This window comes from Sphaeramia orbicularis, chromosome 22 (assembly GCF_902148855.1).
Source record: "Sphaeramia orbicularis chromosome 22, fSphaOr1.1, whole genome shotgun sequence".
In the NCBI taxonomy this organism is placed as follows: Eukaryota; Metazoa; Chordata; class Actinopteri; order Kurtiformes; family Apogonidae; genus Sphaeramia; species Sphaeramia orbicularis.
In genome coordinates this window covers 6,560,061-6,585,316 of record NC_043978.1, presented here as the reverse complement: position 1 = coordinate 6,585,316, position 25,256 = coordinate 6,560,061, and the positions used below count along the sequence as shown (strand labels likewise).

The 25,256-nt window shown below is 46.2% G+C and overlaps 1 protein-coding gene across 1 annotated transcript; it reads left to right on the top strand.

The window, feature by feature from the left end:
* The first annotated feature begins 2,091 nt into the window (after positions 1-2,091).
* baz1a (bromodomain adjacent to zinc finger domain, 1A) lies at positions 2,092-24,673 on the top strand. The gene is given in 30 exon segments (XM_030126747.1): positions 2,092-2,662; positions 4,674-4,952; positions 5,069-5,245; positions 5,356-5,457; positions 5,664-5,751; positions 5,835-5,957; positions 6,030-6,272; positions 6,861-6,956; positions 7,045-7,183; positions 7,435-7,509; positions 7,512-7,565; positions 9,318-9,638; positions 13,183-13,348; positions 13,450-13,557; positions 13,665-13,735; positions 13,822-13,916; positions 14,145-14,368; positions 14,434-14,654; positions 19,590-19,720; positions 19,973-20,097; positions 20,520-20,662; positions 20,743-20,814; positions 20,932-21,014; positions 21,092-21,256; positions 21,631-21,854; positions 21,926-22,024; positions 22,101-22,273; positions 22,867-23,048; positions 23,151-23,238; positions 23,669-24,673. Coding segments are annotated over 30 exon segments (4,479 nt in total). The 5' UTR covers positions 2,092-2,549; the 3' UTR covers positions 23,968-24,673.
* Positions 24,674-25,256: the final 583 nt, after the last annotated feature.

Sequence of the window (25,256 nt, the reverse complement as noted above, 5' to 3'; positions counted from 1 at the left end):
AGACAACTAGACTGAAGGTTTCACTGTTTCCCTTCAGATGTAAAACACATGGGTGGAGCTGATAGTGGACCTTCAGAACCAGGACAGACCTTCAGAACCAGGATGGATCTTCAGAACCAGGAACCATCAGCAGAACTATGAAGACAATCAGCTGATTCACACTCATTCATTCAGTACATTTAACTGTTCTGAGGGGATTTGTCTCCATTTATTCTATTATTATCCTCTATAGTTTTTGTTTTTTCACTGTAAATTCTGTATTTTATATTGAATTCACCGACTGTGGAGACGTTGATGAAAGTTTGGAGTGAATTCAAAGATGATCAGATCAAATCAGTGTCTGTTTCAGTCCAATCTCTCCTGGACTGAACACAAACCCAGAAGATGACGGTGTTTCCACAGTAACTACGGAGCCTCTGAACGTCCAAATATGGTCATATCTGATGACCATGAACAGATGAAGAACTGTATTTGACACAAGTTATTAAGGGTTAAAGGCGGACGTTTGGGTCTTTAAGGGTAAAAGGTGGACGTTTGGGTCTTTAAGGGTTAAAGGTGAACATTTGGTTCTGTAAGGGTTAAAGGAGGACGTTTGGGTCTTTAAGGGTTAAAGGAGGACGTTTGGGTCTTTATGGGTTAAAGGAGGACGTTTGGGTCTTTAAGGGTTAAAGGAGGACGTTTGGGTCTTTATGGGTTAAAGGAGGACGTTTGGGTCTTTAAGGGTTAAAGGTGGACGTTTGGGTCTTTAAGGGTTAAAGGTGAACATTTGGTTCTGTAAGGGTTAAAGGAGGACGTTTGGGTCTTTAAGGGTTAAAGGAGGATGTTTGGGTCTTTATGGGTTAAAGGAGGACGTTTGGGTCTTTAAGGGTTAAAGGTGGACGTTTGGGTCTTTAAGGGTTAAAGGAGGACGTTTGGGTCTTTAAGGGTTAAAGGTGGACGTTTGGGTCTTTAAGGGTTAAAGGTGAACATTTGGTTCTGTAAGGGTTAAAGGAGGACGTTTGGGTCTTTATGGGTTAAAGGAGGACGTTTGGGTCTTTAAGGGTTAAAGGTGGACGTTTGGGTCTTTAAGGGTTAAAGGAGGACGTTTGGTCTGTAAGGGTTAAAGGAGGACATTTGGGTCTTTCAGGGTTCAAGGTGGACGTTTGGGTCTTTAGGGGTGAAAGGTGGACGTTAAAGGTGGACATATTTTATTTATTTTATTTATTCACATTTTTATTATTTTCTTCACGTGTTTCCAAAATTTTGTTTTTCTTTGCCACGTGATGTGAACTCATTCCATACATAAACTAAATTCTGTTTTCTTGGTAAATTCCTGTCCTTTCATCATCGCGTGCCGCTCGTGCTCTGCGTCACAGCTTCCTGCCTTAAGCCTGTGACGTCACCGTCCCCTTTCATTAACGTATCACGAGGAAGACGTTTCCAAGACGACCATTGGCCGAGAGTGAGGACAGGAGGACAGCCAGCCAATTGGGGAAGAGAAGGTCAATCAAGCCCCGCCTTTTTACTCACATTGTGAGATGCGTTCAGGGACCCACAGTAAACAATTTCAAAATGAGTTGTAAAGTCGGTTGATATTAGAACTTTACGTTTTAATAAAACCCAAGAAAAAGTTTTAAAAACACTTCGAAACTTGATACTTGTCAAATCACAGTAGCAAAAAAGTAGAAAAAAAGAATCTACAGATAAATCAGAAACAGAAATAAAATATGTGATTATGTAAAACTAATGAGCCGAATTACATTTATTCCAAACATGAATAAACAAGAAGATAAAAAAAAACAAACAATCATAACAAAACTTATCTCATGACACTTTACATGTAGAGCTGGTCTAAAACAGACTCTTAATTACAAAAAAACCCAAAAATATGACTATAAGTTTATTCTGTAGTTTTTTCCTCAAGTTAAAATTCTTTCCAATTGATTTTATTCACTTGAACTGAATAAACTCTGTATGTGGTTGTTGTTGTAAATGTATTATTGATTTGATTCTTTCAGTTGAATGTTGTGAGTTGTAAGTAAATCAGTTCTTTACTGTTGACCTTTCACAGCCTTAAACCCAGGTTCCGGGTCTGACTCCGGGTTCGGGATGTTTTCAAGTGTGCGGTCTCCCTTTCCATCATAGTCCTGGATTTTCCGAGGCGGCCGCGGGTTCGTGAACTGACTGAAAACTTGGTCAACAAGCCACCGTAAATCCGCTTCGATCCCAGGACTTGAGTCCGGTTCGTCCGTTGATCCGCCGGTCCGAGCAGAGCCCGCTGAGTGAAGCCGAGCAGAGGGATTGTTGTTGGTCCCTTTGGGTCTGGTTCCGGTCGCGGACGGTGTGTTCTGTCGGTACTTTGGTAGTTGTGGGTCGGCGGACTCGGCTCCATGTGGGCAGATTATCTCTAACAAAGACCCGCGTCTCCCGCCGCAAACACCCGCCGAGTCCCGCTGCCACAGCCCGGTCCGGAACCGGCTCCGAACCACGGGGTCTGCTGCCCGGACCGACAGTCCGGTGGTCTGGGTTCTGGTCCCGGTTTCCCTCCTTTTTTCCGCCGTCAGTCGCAGATGCCGCTGCTCCACAGAAAAGCCTTCGTCCGGCAGGGACCCCCGGCGGACCTGCGGCCGGACGAGGAAGTCTTCCTCTGCAAGATCACCCACGAGATCTTCCGAACCTACGAGTGAGTACCGGCGGCCCGGACCGGGAGCCGTTATAGAACCGTTACAGCCGCTCGAGGTAACTTTACCGACACTTTCCAAAGTTCGGCTCCAGACAAACTAGTTTCCCGGGTGTAAAAGTGACGGTGACCCGGAGCTCCGGACACGGGGGGCGGGCAGAACCGGACCGGGACCCGGACACCTCGAATCCCCGGGCCCCGTCTGCCCGGTGCCCCGCGGTCCGGAACAGGTGTCTGTTAGCGGCTAACCGGGCTAACTAAGCGGGTTAGCAGTGTTAGCCCGGTTAGCCCCGCCATTAGCCACAGGCCTGCTAACTGACAGCTGATTGGCTGAGAGCCTCAGGTAGGGGCACGTGACCGGGCTCACCCTAAAGGTGACGTCGAACCAACAGTAGGTTTAGATTAAGTCAGACTAGTTAAGCATAAACCAAGTAAGTTTAACCTGAGGTTAATGATCAGAAGACACTTATTGATTATCAGTCGATATTAACTGATACACACAGTCACTGCTCATTATGGTGGATAAACATCAGACTTTTGAAATTAAGTGGATTATTTGTGGGTTTAGATTCTTTACTGTGTCAGATCAGAACATTGTTCATTTGGTTCATTCTATTATAATAATATTAATAATATTAATAATAAGGTGCTTTTCAGTCGGTATAATTCTTTATTTTTTCAAACTTTTCTCTTCTTTTCTCTGTTTTATAACATTCATTTATTATTCTTATCATGTATCAGCAGATTACCTTCCTGTTTTACCCCTTCATCTGTCTGTTCTCTCTCTCTTTCTCTCTCTCTCTGTTTGTGTCTAATGTCTGTCTTTTCTAACTCTTCCTCCTGACCCGGGTCAGTCTGGTCCACCCAGGGCCAGTATTTGGCCTCTGTCAGTCAGACTGGATCTAAACCGGTCATCTGGTGGTGCCTGGACTGACCCCACAGAGTCGGCTGTACTGTGCACATGCTCCACTTTGGGTTCGCATCCAATACGTGTGGACGTTCTCAGAGTCAAGAATGCCGACTCTGTCGGAGCCTTAACCATCTGAACCCAAAACGCAAAAGTGTGAAGTCTGCATTTTTCTCAGTGTAGTCTGAAGGGCAGGTCAGTGGTGGACTGTCAGACCACTGTATGTGCACACTTCAGGGACAGGAGACACACCCACCCGCAGCTAGGGCATAGGGGCGGGACCCAGCTGGGAGCTGCCGGCCGAGGCTGGGATGATCTGTGGTTTTTTGGGGAGGTGCCGTTGAAGCCCCCCCTTATACAACTGTAGGAGAAACACAGGTGATTAGGGCTGTGTATTGGCAAGAATTTGGTGATACAATACAAATCATGATACGATATATTGCAATATATCACGATGCTGTTAAAAAGGCGATATATTTTGCTGTTTCTTTTTTTAAAAGATTATTTCCTGGAAAAAACTTATGTATTTGGATAAATAAAGTTTTAACATGCAGCTTTACCAGTACAAAAATCACACAAATAAATAAATGTTTTACAGACATTACAGTTCCAGATTCTGCTTAAATGTTCGTATTCTGTTGTGAAAAGAATACATAGTGTTCAGTCCCTGAGTCATCCAACATCAGAACATTATTTTTGTGCATTCCCAATAAAAAAAATTACAATTGCCTTTTTCAGACAGTAAAAAGTGCTATTAGGATGATTGAAATAACTTATCAGTTTCAAAAAAACTATATGTAGGACCTGCAGTATCACAATACTACTGTTGTACTATACAAACAACAGAGCAAAATACCCATGTGAATAAGCAATAAAAGAGCATGATAAATAAAAAAGAATATCTACATGTGAATGAATACTTTAAAATATTGATACAGTATTGATATTTTCTTAAAGCCCTGCTGGTGATGCTGGGCGTGGGTCTGGCCTGTGGTTGTCATGGTGATGCTGGGTGTGGGTGTGGCCTGTGGTCATCATTGGTGATGTTGGGCATGGGTCTTGCCTGTGGTCGTCATGGTGATGCTGGCGTCCATCCTCTGTCCTCAGTGAGTTCTTCGAGCGGACCATCCTCTGTAACAGTCTGGTGTGGAGCTGCTCCCTGACTGGACGGGCTGGTCTCACTTACCTGGAGGCCGTGGACAGCGAGCGCCGAGCACGGCAGAGTCTCCGCAGTTTCCCGCCGTGTCTGGTCCCGCCTCTTCTTCACCTGGCATCTCTGAGTCGCCGCTGCAGGTTGACGGAGCTCTGTGAGGATGTCTACGCCTTCATCAAAGACCGCTTCTTCCCTGGGGAGATGGTGGACGTCAGCGGACGCAATGGAGCTAGGTGGGGGGGCGGAGCCTAACCCAGTTTGTGTGTCTGTGTGTGTGTTTATGCCTCAGTGATGTCGACGCAAATGGAACAAACGTCTCCCCCGTGTGTGTGTGTGTGTGTGGTGTCAGACATGTTTGCCAGGTGCTCCAGGTCCACTCTCCTCACTCCACGGCTAACGGAGCACCGGTCCTCAAAGGTGTCGCCAAAGTAACAGACGGAGACGCAATTGTCATCAGTGACAGCGACGACGACAGCGATGTCTTCCAGAGTCCTACAGGACAAGTCAATGGGTCCGGAGGTCAAAGGTCAGAGACATATGTCATGTGACAGATATGATAGAGGTCATTAATGTCAGAAGCAACCACAGTCCCTGAATGCAGCCATGTGATGTAAACATAAATGCTTGTGTTTTCAGTAAAAAGCAGAAACCTCTGAACCCGTCTGTGTTTAAATACACGGTGAAGATGATGAAGGACCAGCACAGCGAAGCCTTCACTGTCAGAGCCAATCAGATCAGGTGAGGCGTTCACTGTTGGTGAGTCGGATCAGGTGAGTTGTTCACTGTCAGCTGGTCGGATCAGGTGAGGCGTTCACTGTCAGACAGTTGGCTCAGGTGAGGCGTTCACTGTGGGCTCAGGTGAGGTGTTCACTGTCGGCCAGTTGGCTCAGGTGAGGCGTTCACTGTCTGCTGCGGTCTAATGTTGTTGTGTTGTGGTGCTTCAGTCGTAGGAAGAACGTTGTGTCCAGAGAGCGGCTGAAGCTGCTTTTTAAACAACACTGTGAACCTCACAATGGAGCCGTCATAGTCAAGGTGAGGACTTCAGTACCCACAATCCCCCTGGGCCCTTGTGCTCCATCAGAGCTGTGTGTGTATAACGTGTGTGTGTGTTTCAGGCATCCACGGTGGCAGAGTACCGCCTCTCTGAGCAGACATTCTCCCAGTTCTTCCCTGACGAGCCCCCGCTGTTCCCCTTCAGGCCCCCCTCCAAGGCTGGGGGGCGGGGCTCGGCTGGACAGGTGAGATTACGGTGCTGTGATTGGACGACCGCGGGTGTGGGCGGTCCTACTCAGGTGTGTCTTTCACCGCAGGCCAACCTGTCATTGTTGAAAGCGGCCGAGGAGAAGCTGAAGCTGCTGCAGCAGCGCGAAGACATGGCGGCGGCGGCGGCGGACAGAGCGCGCACGAAGAAGGAGAAGGAGGAGGCGCAGGAGGCCAAGAGGAGGGAGAAGGAGGACAAGGAGAGGCTGAAGGAGGAGCAGAGGAGGAGGTTTGAGGAGGAGAAGCAGAGGAGGAGGGAGGAGAAGGAGCGACGCAAACTGGAGAAGGAAAAGGTGAGGACGGAGACCAGGACTGTGACGGAGACCGGGACGTCCTCTGAGGTTCCTCCATCTTTGACTCGGACAGGCCCCCTCCGCATAAACCCAGGTGTATCTGGTTATGTCTCCATGACAATGGTGCTGAGGCCTTCAATGTCAGCTCACTGATGAATGCTAATGCTAATGCTGTGTATTATGAGTCCTACTATGGCCACGCCAGGGCCCGCCCTACTCTGTTTCTGATTGGTTGAACTACAGGACTCGACTGAAAACACCTGATCTCCACTGACAGCGGACAGTGAGGATGTCAACATAGAGCCAGTGTAGAGCTGTAAACATAGTCAGTATAGACCTGTAACATAAACCCGGTATAGAGCTGTAAATGTAGATCTAGGCGTAGCAGGTTAACCTTTAACCTGTTTGACCACGCCCACTTCAGATTCATGACCAATCACAGTAGTTCTCATATACCACAGGTGATGTCGAGAACAAGCCCTAGAACAGAGAACCCATGGGGGTGTTCTAGCAGACGATGAAAGAACCTGACAAAGACCTGATTAATGAGAGCCCGTTTCTGTTGACCCCTGACCCCTGACTCTGCAGGAGCGAGAGAAGCTGAAGGAGGAGAAGAAGAAATACGCAGAACGTCTGAAACTGTGGAACAAACCCAGAGATGACATGGAGTGTGAGGACCTGAAGGTCAGTGAACACATCATCTGATGCACATCGTGAAGTCAAAGTAACACAGTGACTGAACCTGAAGCTGTTTCTGTGCCGGTTCTTCAAGGATCTTCCCGACCCGGTTCCGGTCAGAACCCGTCTCCCTGCAGAACTGTTTGGAGAAGCTCTGATGGTTCTGGAGTTCCTGCGAGCCTTTGGGGAGGTGTTCGGCCTGAAGGACGAGTTCCCTGACGGAGTCTCTCTGGGTTAGAACCGGGTTTCACATGATTTCAGGAGGTTCTGGTTCTGGTCCGACCTGAACAGTGAATAGGAGGCAGTGACAGCGTTTACTGAGGTTCTAGTACTGGCAGAACCTCAGTGAATTCACAGCAGGTTCTACAGGGTTTAATGTTTCAGCTACTCCTGGTTCTGTTCAGGAAGGAATGTGAACATGTGGTGGTTCTGTGGGTTCATGTGGTGGTTCTGTGGGTTCTAACACATGTTCTCCTGTCCTCAGAGGTTCTAGAGGAAGCCCTGGTGGGTTCGGATCCTGAAGGTCCACTGTGTGAGCTGCTCTTCTTCTTCCTGTCGGCCATTTTCAGGCTCTGGACGAGGAGCAGGAGGAGGTGGCCACAGACCAGGCTGAAGGTCAGAAAAACAAACAAACACATAAACAAACACACATGCATAAACAAACACACAAACAAAAAACAAACACACATAAACAAAAACGCACACAAACAAAGACATAAACAAACACACATAAACATAAAACACACTCAAACAAACACATAAACAAACACAAACATAGATACAAAAACCACACAAACAAAAAACCCACTTAAACAAATAAACACATAAACAGACACAAAAACAAATATATAAACTAACACACACAAATAGACACAAATAAACCCCCCCGACACAAACAGGCACATAAACATAAAAAGACACACAAACAAACACACTCAAACATACACAAACAAAAACAAACACACAGAAACAGACATACAAATGCATAAACAAACACAAAAACATATATACAAACATATAAACGATCACAAACTCATAAACAAAGACACAAACACACAAACACATAAACAAAGACACAAACATAAACAAAGACAGAAACATATAAACAAAGACATAAATGGATAAACAAAAGCACAAACACATAAACAAAGACACAAACATATAAACAAAGCACCAACACATAAACAAAGACACAATGCATAAACAAAAGCACAAACACATAAACAAAGACACAAATGCATAAACAAAAGCACAAACAGAGTAACAAAGACAACATATAAACAAAGACACAAACACACACTGTAAGCTGAAACATGGGAAACTCCACAGTCGACGTCAGAACCTCAGCAGAACCATCAGAACTGAACTGGGTTCTGCTGGTTCAGACTGAGGTGAATCAGAACCACAGGTGTGTGGAAACAGAAACGTAGCTATCTGTATTCTTAACCTCTGTTCTGTGTTCTAAACCCCTGTTTTGTTCTGTGTTTTAAACCTTTGTTCTGCATTCTAAACCCCTGTTCTGTTCTGTGTTCTAAACCCCTGTTCCGGGTTCTAAAACCCCTGTTCCGGTTCTAAACCCCTGTTCTGGGTTCTAAACCCCTGTTCTGGGTTCTAAACCCCTGTTTCGGGTTCTAAACCCCTGTCCTGTTCTGTGTTTTAAATCCCTGTTCTGCGTTCTAAACCCCTGTTCTGTTCTGTGTTCTATACCCCGTTCTGCGTTCTAAACCCCTGTTCTGGGTTCTAAACCCCTGCTCTGCATTCTAAACCTCTGTTCTGTGTCTAAATCCTTGTTCCGTGTTCTTAACCCCTGTTCCGTGTTCTAAACCCCTGTTCCAGGTTCTAAACCCCTGTTCTGTGTTCTTAACCCCTGTTCCAGGTTCTAAACCCTTTTTCCGTATTCTAAACTCCTGTTCTGTTCCGTGTTCTAAACCCCTGTTGTGTTCTGTGTTCTAAACCTCTGTTCTGTGTTCTAAACCCCTGTTCTGCATTCTAAACCCCTGTTCTGTTCTTTGTTCTAAACCCCTGTTCAGTGTTCTAAACCCCTGTTCTTTTCTGGGTTCTAAATCCCTGTTCTGTTCTGGGTTCTAAACCTCTGTTCTGCGTCCTGAACCCCTGTTCCGTGTTCTAAACCCCTGTTCTGTGTTCTTAACCCCTGTTCCAGGTTCTAAACCCTTTTTCCGTATTCTAAACTCCTGTTCTGTTCCATGTTCTAACCCCTGTTGTGTTCTGTGTTCTAAACCCCTGTTCAGTGTTCTAAACCCCTGTTCTTTCTGGGTTCTAAATTCCCTGTTCTGTTCTGGGTTCTAAACCTCTGTTCTGCGTTCTGAACTCCTGTTCTGTGTTCTAAACCCCTGTTCTGCGTTCCAGACCTATCGGAGGCTCTGGATGACGAGTCGGACCCCAACCAGTCGGCTCTGAGCGCCGTCGCCTCATTGGCCGCTGCCTGGCCTCAACTGCATCAGGGGTGTGGTCTGAAGCAGCTGGACCTCGACAGCTGTACGCTCTCCGAGATTCTCCGCCTCCACATCCTGGCCTCCGGCGCCGACTGTAACCACGGCAACGCTAAGTTCAGGTACCAGAAGCAGGGCGGGTTCACTCTGACGGACGACCCGTGCGTGGAGCTGCGATTGGCCGAGCCGGCGCTGTTGAAGAGGCTGTCATGCGCGTCAGTGTACGACCTGATGCCAGGTGAGTGGGGGCAGGGCTAAGACAATAATTACAGTGTACAAACCTGATGATGATGGGGGTGGGGTCTCCGTGGATGTCCAATTAAAGCTCATCAGCTGGGTTTGTTTCAGCCACTCACAGCTCAAAGTTTAGATCCTGGTTCTTAAAGTGGGCGTGTCTGAGAACTGTCATGTCACTGTGATTGGCTGCTCCAGATGCCTGCAGATCTGTATCACATATTCTTTGACTGAAGTGAGTGTGAACAGATCCTTGTGGTTCTGGTTCTGGTTCTGTTGGACCTCAGACTGGTTTAAACCTGCAGATCATTAACTGACCTCTAATTCGAACTGATGCGTTGAACGATTCTTCTTCAGTCGTATTTGAAATGAAAACACAAAAACCACAGGTCAGTGTTAAAGGTCATTTAAACCCTCGGACCGCAGGTTTTCTTACGGTTTTGAACTCACCACAGTCACAGACAAAGGCCTGATTGGACCTCTGTTGGTTCTGTCTGTTTCTAATGATCATGTTCCAATTAGGGCTGTGTACCAGCAAGAATCTGGAGATACAATACAAATCACAATACTAGGATTGCCATACCATATATCGCGCTTTATCATGATACTGTTTTAAATGATTATTTCCTTGAAGAATTGAATTACACCAGAAATCTGCACAAATACTAAACACATTTTTATTTGATCCCAACAGGATCTCATGCTATACAGTTGTCCCTCACTATAACGTGGTTCACCTTTCATGGCCTTGTTGTTTCGCGGATTTTTCTAGTGCAATTTTGCATGCTTTTTTTTTTTTTTACAGAGTATGAACGCGTAGTGTTCTGCATCCTGATTGGCTAAGGGAGAACCTGCAAATTGTGTTCTGCGTCCTGATTGGCTAAGGGACTGTAGACCATTGTCAATCAATCTCCTCCGTGCTGTGTCTCCTGTACAGTACAGAATGCGTTCGGCTTGCCAAATTTACACAAATGTTCAATCGCTAGCAGTTTGACTCTGAAGTGCTGTATGTTTGCAAGTTTTCTTCCCGACAAAACCCACAATGTCGACGAAATTTTCTGCACTGACAAAGGCACCTGCGGTCACATCCAAAAGGCAGAAGAAGATGCTAACCATCGCACAAAAAGTTGGACTTCTGAACATGAGAGAAATGTGAGAAAATATTAATGCCTGTCTGAGAAAAGTGTATAAAGTGTGTGGTGAGGGGTTTTACAGCCTTAAAACATATATAATAATGGTAAAAAATAAAGCTGACTACTTTGCGGATTTCGCCTATTGCGGGTTATTTTTAGAACATAACCCCCACGATAAATGAGGGACCACTGTATCGCAAAATGTTCCTGTGTTCAAACTGAAATTCTTTTTTACAGACATTACAGTTTAAGATCCTGTTCAAATGTTCATATTCTATTAGTTCAGGACTAACATCAGAACATTATTTTAGTTCAATCCCAACAAAGGAACTACCATTATTTAATAAGAGTGTTAAAGAATAATAAATAAAATAAACAAACAGAAAAAACAAAAAACAAAAATGAACCTCCACAATATCTGCATTTCAACAAGTATCTAAAAATACTGATACAGTACTTTTAATATCGATACAGTATTGTGAAATGAAATATCGCAATATATTGCAGAACCGATATTTTCTTACAGCCCTAGTTCCAGTCCACACGTTGAGGGTCCGTGGTCGGAATGATCCCAGGGGCCGTGGCACCAAACTGGGATAAAGGAAGGAGAAGGATCTATGGTCCCACCCTCACTGAAGGTCATGACCTCTGGGTTCTGACCCACAGGACCAAGTCACCATTAGGGCTGTAAGAAAATATCGATTCTGCAATATATCGTGATGTTTCTTTTCACAATACTGAATCAATATTAAAAAGTATTGTATCATATCATTCGGTATTATTGTGGAGGTTCATTTTAGTTTTGTTTTTCTGTTTTGTTTTATTTTATTTATTCTTATTTAACAGTCTTTTATTAAATAATTTTAGTTCCTTCGTTGGGATTGAACTAAAATACTGTTCTGATGTTCGTTCTGAACTAATAGAATATGAACATTTGAACAGGATCTTAAACTGTAATGTCTGTAAAACAGAATTTCAGTTTGAACACAGGAACATTTTGTGATATAGTATTGGGTCCTGTTGGGATCAAATAAAAATGTGTTTAGTATTTGTGCAGATTTCTGGTGTAATTCAATTCTTCCAGTAAATAATCATTTAAATAAAGAAACAAACAAAAAATGTCCTTTTTAACAGTATCATGATGTATCATCTTTGACCAGGACATGTCTTTAGAATTCTACTCCAAACACCTAGTCAAAAACTGTTTCTTCCAACTACGCAACATCTCCAAACTCAGATCTATGGTGTCCACAAATGAGCTCGAGATGATCATTCACGCTTTTGTGTCTTCTGGCTTAGACTACTGCAACAGCCTGTTCACATGCTTAAACAAGAAGGAGCTGGCCCGTCTACAGTTTGTCCAGAACTCTGCTGCAAGGCTCCTGACCCGCACAAACAGGAGAACCCACATCACTCCCATCCTTAAATCCCTCCACTGGCTCCCTGTTCTATATCGTCTTCATTTCAAAATTCTGGTGCTAACTTTCCGGGCTCTACATGGCCAGGCCCCTGCATACATTGCTTCCCTGATCCAGCCCTACAGCTCGACTCGTAGCTTGAGGTCTTCAGGACAGCACCTGCTGATGGTTCCACAGACCTGTTTTAGCACACGCGGTGACAGGTCTTTTAAAGCTGTGGCACCACGTCTATGGAATGACCTGCCTCTACACCTACAGTCCATGAACTGTGTAGAGAGCTTTAAGAAACACCTCAAAACCCTCCTGTTCAAAAAGGCTTTTTAGTTTCCCACCTGACCCAGGGCCACCACAAACTGATTACACTCTATGTATTCATCATAACGTACTCCATGTGTTACCCCCCCAGTCTCTCTATATCTCTATCGCTCTCTCTTTTCTCCTCCTTTACTCTCTCTCTCTCTCTCTCTTTAACCCCAACTGGTCAAGGCAGACAGCCATCCTTCAGGAGTCTGGGTCTGCTCGAGGTTTCTGCTGTTAAAGGGAAGTTTTTCTTCGCCACTGTCACCAATCACAAGTGTTTGCTCCTGAAGGATTCTGTTGGGTCTCTGTAAACTTAATTTGATTCTGATTTGAACTGATAAAGCACTTTGTGACTCTGTCTGTGAAAAGTGCTCTATAAATAAAATTTACTTACTTACTTATCGTCATATATGGTATGGTGATCCTAGTATTGTGATTTGTGTCGTATCGCCAGACTGTTGTCAATACACAGCCCTAGTGTCAGTACAACAGACTGACAGGATGTGCCTCTGCAGGGTGGGCGGGGCAGCCTTAGAGAAAGGGGGAGGGACTCAGAGTAGAGCCGCTGCTCCTCCATGTCCAGAGGAGCTGGCGGAGGAGGTTCATCCAGTGAGGACGCCTCCCTGGGGAGGGGTTAGGGCCGTGTCCGTCCAGGAGGAGATCTCAGGGGGTGTCATCAGTTGTGTTTGATATTCAGGGGAAAAGCTGAAGATCCTCAACGCTCTGGTGGGAAAACTGTTGACGCTGGCGTCCAGTCGAGACCTGATCGAAGACTGCGTGGACGAACAGAAGGCAGCAAGACAGGAGCTGAGAGAGATCCGAGCGGAACAGCACCGCCGCGACCGCGAGGAGGCGGCGCACAGGTAAGTAAACAAACAAACAGACAAACAAACAAACACTATACAAACAACAGCGTGTGTTGGTGGCGGCAGTGTAAGCTCCGCCCTCCCTGGACTCCATGCAGGGTTCGGCTCCGGAAGGAGGAGAAGCTGAGGGAGCAGGAGCAGAGGCTGAAGGAGAAGGAGGAGAAGCTGAAGGAGCAGGAGGCCAAGACAGAGCCACACACCAGCAGGTAAACCACCCACCGAGGAGCTCAGCCTTAAAACGCACTGACGAGCTCCGGCTTAAAATGCACCGACGGCCGGGGGGGTGGTCACAGCTGCCTTTGTTGTGTTTCAGTGTGAACCGGTCGGTATCTGAGGGCAACCTGGATCAAAACTCAGCGCTGACCAACAAGAGGAAAACGAAAGGTGAGGGTGTCTATGAACAGGTCATGTGATCCAAGCTCTGCCTCCTTCAGAACTGCCCGCTCTTCAGTTTGTCTTTTCTCCGGCAGCTAAAGATGAGCAGCAGATGACCTCTGACCCCAAACTGACGTCCAACCCCCCCTCGGGTCTGACGGCGGAGGAGCAGGAGCAGGAGCAGGAGAAGGTCTGAATCTGAACCCAACCGAACAGAACCGGTCGGATCCACTTAGACTGAGACCACATGTAAAAGTTCTGGGGTTGGTTTGAAATGGAACCTATGGTGTAATGGGTGGAGCATCTGCTCAGGGTGGGCGGGGTTTACCTCAGGCGGAGGTCAGCTGGTGGATCGGCATCTGCGCTCATGTGGACACGAGCCTGATTCTGATGGGTGTGATGTGGTTTATGGGTCCAGGTCCGGGAGCTTCAGGACCGGATCCAGAGGGCGGCGGCCTGCACCTGCCTCCATCCTCTGGGCCGAGACCGCCTCTATCGCCGATACTGGCTCCTCCCCTCCGCCTGCGCGCTGTTCGTAGAGGACGACTGCTTCGGCCTGACGGAGGATATGCTGCAGCCCCGTCCAAACCCCAGCCACAACAATGATGAGGTTCAGAAGGAGGTGGAGCCTGCCGGGTACAGGTAGGGTCAGAGGTCAGACCAGTACTAGACCCATTTTTTCCTGAACTCACGTCAGGTCCTCTAACTGTACTGAAACCCGCCCCCCTTCACACCTGCAGCCCGCCAGTCAGCCGCCCCAACCAATGGTCGTTCTACAGCTCATTGGAGGAGGTGGATCAGCTGATCGACGCTCTGAACCCCAGAGGTCATCGAGAGAGCGGCCTGAGGGAGGCGCTGGTGCAGGAACGAGAACGACTGCAGCAAGTCCTGCAGAACGGAGACAAGAACAAGTACTGGTACTGCACAGGTAAACAAACAAACAAACTGTAAACAAGTACTGGTACACAGGTAAACAAACAAACTGTAAACAAGTACTGGTACACAGGTAAACAAACAAACTGTAATCAAGTACTGGTACTGCACAGGTAAACAAACAAACGTAAACAAGTACTGGTACACAGGTAAACAAACTGTAAACAAGTACTGGTACACAGGTAAACAAACAAACTGTAAACAAGTACTGGTACACAGGTAAACAAACAAACTGTAATCAAGTACTGGTACTGCACAGGTAAACAAACAAACGTAAACAAGTACTGGTACACAGGTAAACAAACAAACTGTAATCAAGTACTGGTACTGCACAGGTAAACAAACAAACGTAAACAAGTACTGGTACACAGGTAAACAAACAAACTGTAAACAAGTACTGGTACACAGGGAAACAAACAAACAAACAAACAAACTGTAAGCAAGTACTGGGGCCTGTTTCACAAAACTAGGATAAGGGATTAAGCCAGGATATGTTGGTTATCCTGGCTCAACTTATCCATGATCTGGTTTTACAAAAGCAGGATAGGGGAAAGCAGGATATGTTTTGATATAAGTTACCATGGTGATTTATTCTGTGGAGCTAGCCTGCTCCAGACCAGGCTAAATTCCAGGATTTATTTAATCTCATCCCTTATCTCAGTCAACAGTCACCACAAATGGAAACCAGTAGTTATTCCACTGCCCACTACACAATGGAATCACAGTAACTAGACCCACTGTCAGTATTTAAACATTTGTGATTATTAATTTAAATAATTTTACATAAATGATGATTTTAGATGATTTTGCAATCATTAGATCAGTTCAGTTGTGTTTATTCAGACATTTCAAACATTAGACATCTATGCAGATACAATATTTAAAAACTAAAGAGTCTAAAGGAATAGGTCGAAGCCTAAGATCATTCTGCTCCCCATTCATATCAATAAACAAAATGAAATAAATAGATACCAATGCCTTTAGCTTAGTAACAATAGAAACAACAGAAAACTAAACAATTCAATAGTTTGAGTGGAAAAATGAACATTCACATTCTCATATATTTTCATGACATTTAAACCTAGTTTTAAACATAAATAGTGTTGTACAGTCTTTGAACTCAGGATTGAACTTGTTCCAAACATTTCCTGCAACACAGACTAAATGGTTCATATTGTTCTAACAAAGGGTTTGTTGAACACATGACTTCCTCTGAAATTAGAAATACTTTCCCATATTTAATCAAGCTCTGAATATGAACAGGCAACAGATTTTTTATTTTGAACATAAATTGTGTTGTTTTAAAGTGGACTAAGTCCCTAAACTTAAAGCTTTTCATTTGATCATAAACTGATGTGTGTGTTCCCTACAGGCACTATTGATCAGTGGTATTGGCCTTTTTCTGAATAATGCTGATTGGATTTGTATTAGTTCTGTCAGTATCCCCCCACACCTCCATGCACTACAACATAAAACAACTTCACTTCTTTTGTAAGTTTTTCCAAGGAATTTGATTACATTTACCCTTTCAGTCTCTGTGTTATTGTACTGAGATAACTGACAGTTTCCCATAGACTATATATGTCATATAAATACACAAACAGTACATGATGTTCCTTATTGAACAAGGATAATCAAAGGATGTAAAACCATCAGCTCCTTTAAAACTGAAGTCACACAGTGACTGTACAAGATAGAAAGAACAGAAACCAACACATATGATAGAACAGAAGAATAAATACACATTCAAAGGTAGAATACAGCCCACATGTCTGTACACTGGAAGAAATACACGTCTGCACACTGAAAGAAATGCAGGACAAATCCATACGTAACAAATGAATGAATGCAGTAGCCTCCCCAGTACACACTAGGGCTGTGCAATTAATCGAAATTCAGTTACGATTTCGATTATTACACGCAACGATTACAAAAATTATGTAATCGAGAAAAAACGATTATTAATTTTGAGTTGTTTTAATTGACGCGCACGTAAGCTACCATGAGCTGCTCTGCCCCGCCCCCCTCTAAGCTACTGCTGCCAGCTAGCCGGCATGTCCACCCCAAGAGGACAGTTGGACCTAGCGGTCTGGAAAAATGGCAGGAGAATCACAGCAGAAGTGCTTGGTAAACAAAAAAGGCAAGTCAAATTCAATTGTATGGAATCACTTTGGGTTTGATGAAGAAGACGAAGAGCAAAAACACATCACGTGCAAAAAGTGTTTCGTAGTTGTGTCCGCACCGACCGGTAACACAACAAACCTTTGTAACCATCTGAAGTTTAACCACCGCCACCTTTATCATAATCTTATGAAAAACTAAAACACATAAAAACTTCGTCCGCAATGCAATCTTCAGTCTCCGAATCTCTTTATGCTGTAACTCCCGTATTAACCTACCCTACCCGTATAACCCTAACGTACGTATTCTACAGTAGATGGCTGATGTAAACAGAAGGCTGAACTGAAACCTCACAGCACGCCACTGAATTTACTGTTTCATACTACATTGAACATACTTGAATTTATAATTTGCACTTTACGTGAGTTTTTTTTTTTTTTTATTGCTACAGTTCTATGGCAAGTCTATAGCAGTTTAATTACAGTGCACTATTATTTTCAAAAGGAAACATACTTGAATTTACAGTACACTTATTGCATTCAAAGATTTTTTGTTTCATACAAAAGTGAACATACTTTGTTTTAGTGGTTAAAAGCTTTATTTATGTTTAAAGAGTATATTTTACATGCTTTGCAAGAAAAAAAATAAACAACTTTAAGGTTAACAAATAATCGGTTTTAATAATCGTGATTTCAATTATTGCTAAAATAATGGCGATTATTTTCTTTTTCTATAATCGAGCAGCCCTAGTACACACAGTAAACACAGTATGTAGCACAAACATCAAAACAGGCCAAATCAATTTAAATTGTATAACAAAAAAGAAAAAAAAAAACTCAAATTCCTCTACCCCTGCAGGACATATTTAACTTAAATCATGCATGTGAACTAAAGTAACTGAACACATATTGGTTCCTGGCCAGCCGACCACTGTGGTCAACAGGGAAGATGGCAGGATTGTCCCAGTCCATGTGTGATCCACTTTTGGGAGGGGGGGCTCCCTCCCTCCCTCAGGCCACATTGTGGAGGACAGTACAGGCCACAGTGATGTCAAATGACGTCAAAGGGCTGACCCTTAGGGGGTGAAGACAGTGAAAGCGTGCCTTCAGGAGGTCAAAGGTCATTTGGATCCTGGTCCTTGTCCTGGCATGGGCATGACTGTAGGCCTGCTGTGGTTCCTGGGGGTCTGTGTGTGGTGTCAGGAGAAGAGGATGGTAGGTAGACCCCCTGTCCCCCAGAAACACACCAGACAATTCACCTGTCAAAACAAAACCTCAGCATCACAACCTCATAAACACAGTGACATTCTGGACACAGATCTGATGTAAAAAGTGATTGTTAACAGAGGTTGTGTGGCTCACCTTGTGATCGGCGCTGACGGATTCCAGAGGTCTGATAGACTCAGGAGTCATGGACTGAGCCAGAAGCAGAACCCGACACGAGACACAACACTGATGAGACAGTCAGCATGTACCATCTGAAATGATACGATGAACAATATTAAATCAAACAATGAACATCACAAGCAATGAACAGTGTTCATTAACCCATAAAGGTTTCGCACTACTTTAGTGTCAGTTCACATATTAATTTTCTCTATATCTAACCTTTCTTAAGTGATTTATCTCCATTTATTACAATATTATCTTCTGTAGTTTGTATAAAGTATAAATCAGATATTGTCCTGTATTTAATTCACTGATCAAGTAGAATGTTCATTAAGCTCAGATAAAGTTGATGGTTTCTTCTATCAGAAACAGATCAAACTGATAAACGGTGTCTTCAGTCCAATCTATCATTACTGAACATAAACCCAATGTGTCCATCCACTGTCATTGATCCAACTCCATGGGTTTGACTGGAGAATCAATGTTGGAGAAGATGACGGTGTTTCCATGTTCACTACAGAGCCTGTGAACGTCCAAATGGGGTCATATCTGATGACCATGAAAAGATGAAGAACTGTATTTTACACCAATTATTGACATGGATTAATAGATTAGTGGATCAGCAGGTATTAGGTTTAACAGGTTAGATCAGTAGATGGTTTTGGTTGGTGATGGATGTTTGGGTCTTTATGGGTTAACTGACAATATCATAAAGTCATGAATCATGATAAGATAAGATAACTTTATTTATCCCAAAGGTAAATTCATTGAAGTCAGTGAGCTCATTTATTTATCAGTTATTCAGTCTGATGCAGTTACATTACACAGTTTCATTCACATCTACAGTCAGTTTAACTTACAATTTCACAACTATGTTTTCGGAGGTGTTAATTAACTATTTGGGTTGTAATTGTGATGGTTTCAGTGGAGCAGTCAGTGTGTTTGTGCACTACTTACTCATTAAGGTGGTCTGCAGTCCTTTATCGCTGTCTCTTGTTGTTTCTATAACTGTGGCGGTGTTGTCTTTCTTTTGATTCGGTCCTTTACTTCCTCGTTAGCCAAAATGCGGAATTTTGCGTCCGATGGGGCAAAGTCCGCTGCTCTAGTTACCATGGTGAATTGGTGAATCTGTGATCGATGTCGGAGTCTATTGAGGAAGCCGGGTGCGCGCACTTATCCAGGATGAGTTCCACCTGGCGTGATGAATCCATATCCGTTCATCCTGGCTTGGTCTTTGTGAAACCGATTAAGCCTGGACTCCCTTGTTTTGGATTCGTTGAATGCGGCTTAGTCATCCTGGATGACGGAATCCTAGTTTCGTGAAACAGGCCCTTGGTACACAGGGACACAAACAAACAAATCGTAAACAAGTCCTGAAGAAGTGCTGCACGGATTTGTGTCCATTTCCTCCGTCTCCCCAGGTGACTCTGAGGCGTCCCCATCCTTCCCAGAATGCACTGGTGCTGCAGAGGTGGTGCTGGAGGTCAGACTGAGGGACCTCCTGCTGGACATAGAGGACCGCATCCACCAGGGAACTCTGGGAACTCTGAGGGTAAACGCATCTTATGAGTTTACAACAGCAACAGCTGATTGGATGGAAGACTCACCTGTGGAGCTCACCTGTCTGTGTCTGTCAACCTGTGTCTGTCCACCTGTCTGTGTCTGTCCACCTGTCTGTCTGTGTCCACCTGTCTGTGTCTGTCCATCTGTCTGTGTCCACCTGTCTGTGTCTGTCCATCTGTCTGTGTCCGTCTGTGTCTGTTTGTGTCCACCTGTCTGTCTGTCTGCGTCCGTCTATCTGCAGGTGATGGATAGACAGACGTGGCGTTCAGCCTTAGAGGCGGGAGACTATGACCAGCTGAGTGACAGCAGAGAGAATGGAATGGAGGCCATGGAGGTGAACTCCACCCACCTGAGGACCAGAGACAGGTACGACAAGTGGACAAAGGTCACATGACACTGTGATCCTATGGTCGCACGTACACCTGTGTTTTATTCAAGGTCAAAGGTCAACTGTAAGGAAATTCACCCTCTGTATTTTACCCCTAATTGCCAGACACCTAGCATTAGCATTAGCATCATCCCATCAGGAGCCGTGAGCGCTAACGGACCAGGTCATGGGGGTGATGTGGTCCCGTCTTGTATCTAGGACTTCCTCAGAACCCTAGAACTTCCACAGAACCCTAGAACTTCCTCAGATCCCTAGAACTTCCTCAGAACCCTGGTCAAGGCTCCAACAGGAGGAGCTCAGAGCCGACCCAACAGACCCTTCTGGTAGTGCCATTCTCCTTCTGAGCCTGTGGTGTTTAATGTGTGTTCTTGGTTTGTACTCCGTGTTCTTGGCACTCTAGGGTTCAGGAGTTGAAGGCTGACGTGGTGGCGTGCAGCGGCAGTGGGACGCCTCAGGTCGTCAGCGGCTCGGTCCGAAGCCTGGCTCTGGCTCTGACCCACATTGAACAAGGCATCGAGAGACGCTTCCTCAAAGCTCCGCTTGGTGAGACTCCGCCCCCAAATGAACCAACCAATGTGAATGTGGTTTCATCAAACATAATCCCACTGGCTCCACCCCCACAGGTGACGACGACTCCAAGAAAGACCAGAGGACGAAGAAAAACAAGAAGAAAGATGAAGATCAGGCCAGCGACGGTACGAGAGTCAGAACCTAGGGTCGTGATTGGTTCTGATGGTCGACCTCTCAGATGATTGGTTAATGTTCCGCCTTCTGTGAAACGACGTCGGTTTTAATGCTCTGTTGTTTGTCAGACGGCAGCGACAGCGGCCGTGTCACTAAGACGGTGTTGGAGCGCTGGAGGGAGTCTCTACATGCCTGTTCCAGCCTGTCCCAGGTCAGACGGCAGTCACACATGCTCGCCCTCCGCCCACCACCACTTCTGTTCTTACTCTGATGATGTCACGTGTTTAGGTGTTCCTTCACCTGTCAACTCTGGAACGAAGCATCCTGTGGTCGCGATCCGTCCTCAACGCACGATGTCGAATCTGCAGACGCAAAGGAGATGCCGACAACATGCTGCTGTGTGACGGCTGTGACCGTGGACACCACACCCACTGTCTGAGGCCCCGCCTTAAGGTATACACACACTCTGAGGCCCCGCCCTAAGGTAGCAGCACCCTCTGAGGCCCTGCCCTAAGGTATACGCACACACTGAGGCCCCGCCCTAAGGTAGCCGCACAGCCTGAGGCCCCACCTTAAGGTATACGCACAGTCTGAGGCCCCGCCCTAAGGTATACGCACAGTCTGAGGCCCCACCCTAAGGTAGCCGCACAGTCTGACGCTCCACCCTAAGGTAGCTGCACACTCTGAGGCCCCGCCCTCAGGTCTCTGCACAGCCTGAGGCCCTGCCCTCAGTGGTCTCGGTGTTGGTCTGTTGGGGGTGGGGCAGTGCACGTTGGTTCTGCTGTAGCGGTTGTTGTTTAAGCCCCACCTTTGTTCTTCGGTACCAGTCGGTTCCAGAAGGCGACTGGTTCTGTCCAGACTGTCGACCCAAACAGAGGTCAAGTCGTGTCCCGTCCCGTCAGCGCTCGTCCATCGACGAAGATGAAGAACAGGAAGAAGGGGAGGATGATGAAGAGGAGGAGGAGGAAGAAGATGAAGAAGAGGAGGAGGAGACTGAGGAAGAGGAGGAGTCAGAGGAGGAGGACGAGGAGCAGGAGGAGGAAGTAGTGAGGTGAGTGTGGAACCATGTTACTAGTTTGTCAGTTCTCAGATCAGCTGCTCACCTGTTGTTGGTCTCCACAGCAATAAGAAGAACCAGGCTCCGCCCCCTAGGGGGAAGAGCCAGCAGGCCACGCCCAAAACCAGCTCAGGCTCAGTGGGGAAATCCTCTTCAGCCTCCAGGTTGGTGTCTCTGGGTCCTGATGGTTTACCTGAGGACAGGTATGGGCCACTGACATTCTGATTTGTCCAATCGCAGGTCCTCAGGGAAGAAGACAATGCCCCCTACATCCAAGGCCAGCACAGCGCCCGGCACAGCTCCGCCCCGTTCAGGAAATCGCACCAGCTTGCGACTGAGCCACGAGATCCTGGCATCAAATGGTAATGCCAAGACCCCCACCCAGAGTGAGTCCAAAAAAAGACCCATCGCAGGTAAACAATAACAGTAAAGAGTAAACAACAACAGTAAACAGACAACAAACAGTAAACAGCAAACCAACCATAAACAGTAGTAAACAACAAACAACAATAAACAACAATAATGGAACAGAACATTAATAGGACAGAATAGAACCAGATAGAATAGAACAGACCCTCCTGTGTAGTGGTAGTTCTACTCTGGTCAGTTCGACTTCAATCAGTTCTACTCCGGTCGGTTCTAGTTCAGTCGTTTCTACTCTGGTCAGTTGGTTCTACTCCTGTCAGTTCTAGTCCAGTCGGTTGTACTCCAGCCAGTTCTACTCCGGTCAGTCGGTTTTACTCTGGTCGGTTCTGCTCCAGTCAGTTCTACGCCAGTCGGTTCTACTCCGGTCAGTTTACTCCGGTCGGTTCTGCTCCAGTCAGTTCTACTCCGGTCGGTTCTACTCCAGTTCTACTCCAGTCAGTTCTCCTCCGGTCGGTTCTACTCCAGTCGGTTCTGCTCCAGTTGGTTCTACAGTCTGATCAGCCGTTCCAAACTTGGTCTCTTATTATTGATCCTGGTTCTCCGACACCTGACACGGACCTTGTTCTCTGTCCTCCTACAGACTTGGCTCCACCCCCCAGACCCTCCCCCAGACCGGTGCTGCCCGTCCTGTCCTCGTCCAGCAGACGGTCCTCTGGGAGGAACCACGGCGTCCACGAGCTGTCGGCCTGTGAACAGCTGACGGTGGAGCTGGTCCGACATGACGACAGCTGGCCCTTCATGAAGCTGGTGTCCAGAACCCAGGTACCAGGACCACACACGTCTGTCCACACATCTGTCTGTCCACATATCTGTCTGTCTGTCTGTCCACATGTCTCTGACTCCTGTCCGTCCGTCTGTCCACAGGTTCCAGACTACTATGACATCATCAAACAGCCAATCGCTCTGAGCACCATCAGGGAACGGGTCAACAACTGTGAATACCAGACAGCAGGTGAGGACACACCCCCACTGGCTAGTGAGGACACACCCCTGCTGAGCTGGGGGTTTGAACCTGGACCATCAGGACCACGTAGACTCCTGTGGACCACCAGGACCGCGTAGACTCCTGTGGACCAGACTGGGGGTTCCGACCTGGACCACCAGGACCGCGTAGACTCTTGTGGACCAGACCTGAGTTGGTTCTGGTTCAGGACCAGCAGGTCTGAGCTCGGTCTCAGTTCCGTTAACTCTTAATGAACTCGTTCACCTTCTTCTGGATCAGAGCCCATGTTCCTTTGGCCCAACAGCTGCTCACTGCTCTGGTTCTGATGGTCCTGATTCTGATGGTCTAGATATTCTGACTGTTGTGGTTCTGATGTTGTGTTTCTGATGTCCTGGTGGTTCTGATTCTGTTTCTGACATTGTGGTTCTGGTTCTGACAGGTGACTTCATTGCAGATGTGGAGCTCATGTTCTCTAACTGTCTTCAGTACAATCCTCGTCACACTAACGAGGCCAAGGCCGGGCTCCGCCTCCAACTCTTCTTCCACTCGGAGCTCAGCAGGCTCGGCCTACTGGAACGCAGCGCTGAACCCCGCCCCCCAACGCTCCAGACACTGAGATCTGTGTGCTGTGATTGGTTCCCAGGGCAGAGGAGTGAAAAGTGGACGACCTTTGACCTGTGGACATTACAGACCTTTAAATTAAATGTTTTGACCTGGCCCTGCTCCTCTGACCTTTGACCTTTCAAAGCTGGAGTCTGTTGGTGACATTCCACTGACGATAGAACCAGTAGAACCAATAGAACCAGTAGAAACAGTCTAAGCCTTGGTTCAGCTTTGAACTGACGACTACGACTCCCATCAGGCCGTTGGTCTCCACTCAGGGATCACACACAACACACAGACGTAACACGTAGATGTAACTCGTAACACGCAGGCGCAACAAGTAACGCAGAAGCAACATGCAGTTGATCAAATTAACGCAGGACATCGGGTTTAAACCGATGGAAGCAGGCGTTTGGTATCGGAACGAGCAGATCAATTGATTTGGTTTTTATTGATCACAGGGTTTGAGTTTTGACAGTATCAGACTGACCCATCAGAACCTTTAGTTGACCCGGTCAGGTGGTTTTGGTGGTTCTGAAGGTTCTGGAGCCTTCAAAGAGCAGTTGGTGATTTAGTCTGATTAGCATGGACATATGGTTAGCGTAGCTCAGCATCAGGACCGTCTGATCCGGTCCGGACCGCCTGGAGCTCCAGTCTCCTCCAGCTGTAGCCATCGTTGGTTCTTCTTCTGTGGTGTCTGCGCAGACGTTCCTCTGCTCAGTATTTATTCACAGACTCTTCGTATTCATGACGGACGACTCCCTCGCTGCCTCTCACTCGCCCACTGTTTGTTTGTTGTTTATATTTCTGATGTAAAAATAAATGGACTTTTATGAACGACTGATGCCTCGTCAATTTATCAAAGAACCAACGAAGAAGAGAAACGGGGAAATGGGAAATGATGGTAACAAAACAAGATGAAAATGACGTAAAACTCAGCTGAACTTTAAGAACAAAAACAGAGCTATCCATCAACCCTGACATCTGTAAAAGCATCCAATCAGAAGCCCATGGACAGGGAAGGGCGGTGGCTAGTGTCCACAGGTAGGATGTCCCACACAATGTTAACAAACCCACCGCACTGTATTTGAATTGACCTGGTTAACTGGACCTATGTAAACTGAGCCTGGTGTAACTGGACCTGGTTTAACTAGGATTGGTTTATCTGGACCTGGTTTAACTGGGCTGGTTTATCTGAACCTGGTTTACTTGGGCCTGGTTTATCTGGACTTGGTTTAACTGGGCCTGGTTCATCTGGACCTAGTTTAACTGAGCCTCGTTTAACTGAACCTGGTTTAACTGAGCCTCGTTTAACTGAACCTGGTTTAACTGGGTCTGGTTTATCTGGACCTGGTTTAACTGGACCTGCTCTAACTGAGCCTTGTTTAACTGACCTGGATTAACTGGGCCTGGTTCATCTGGAC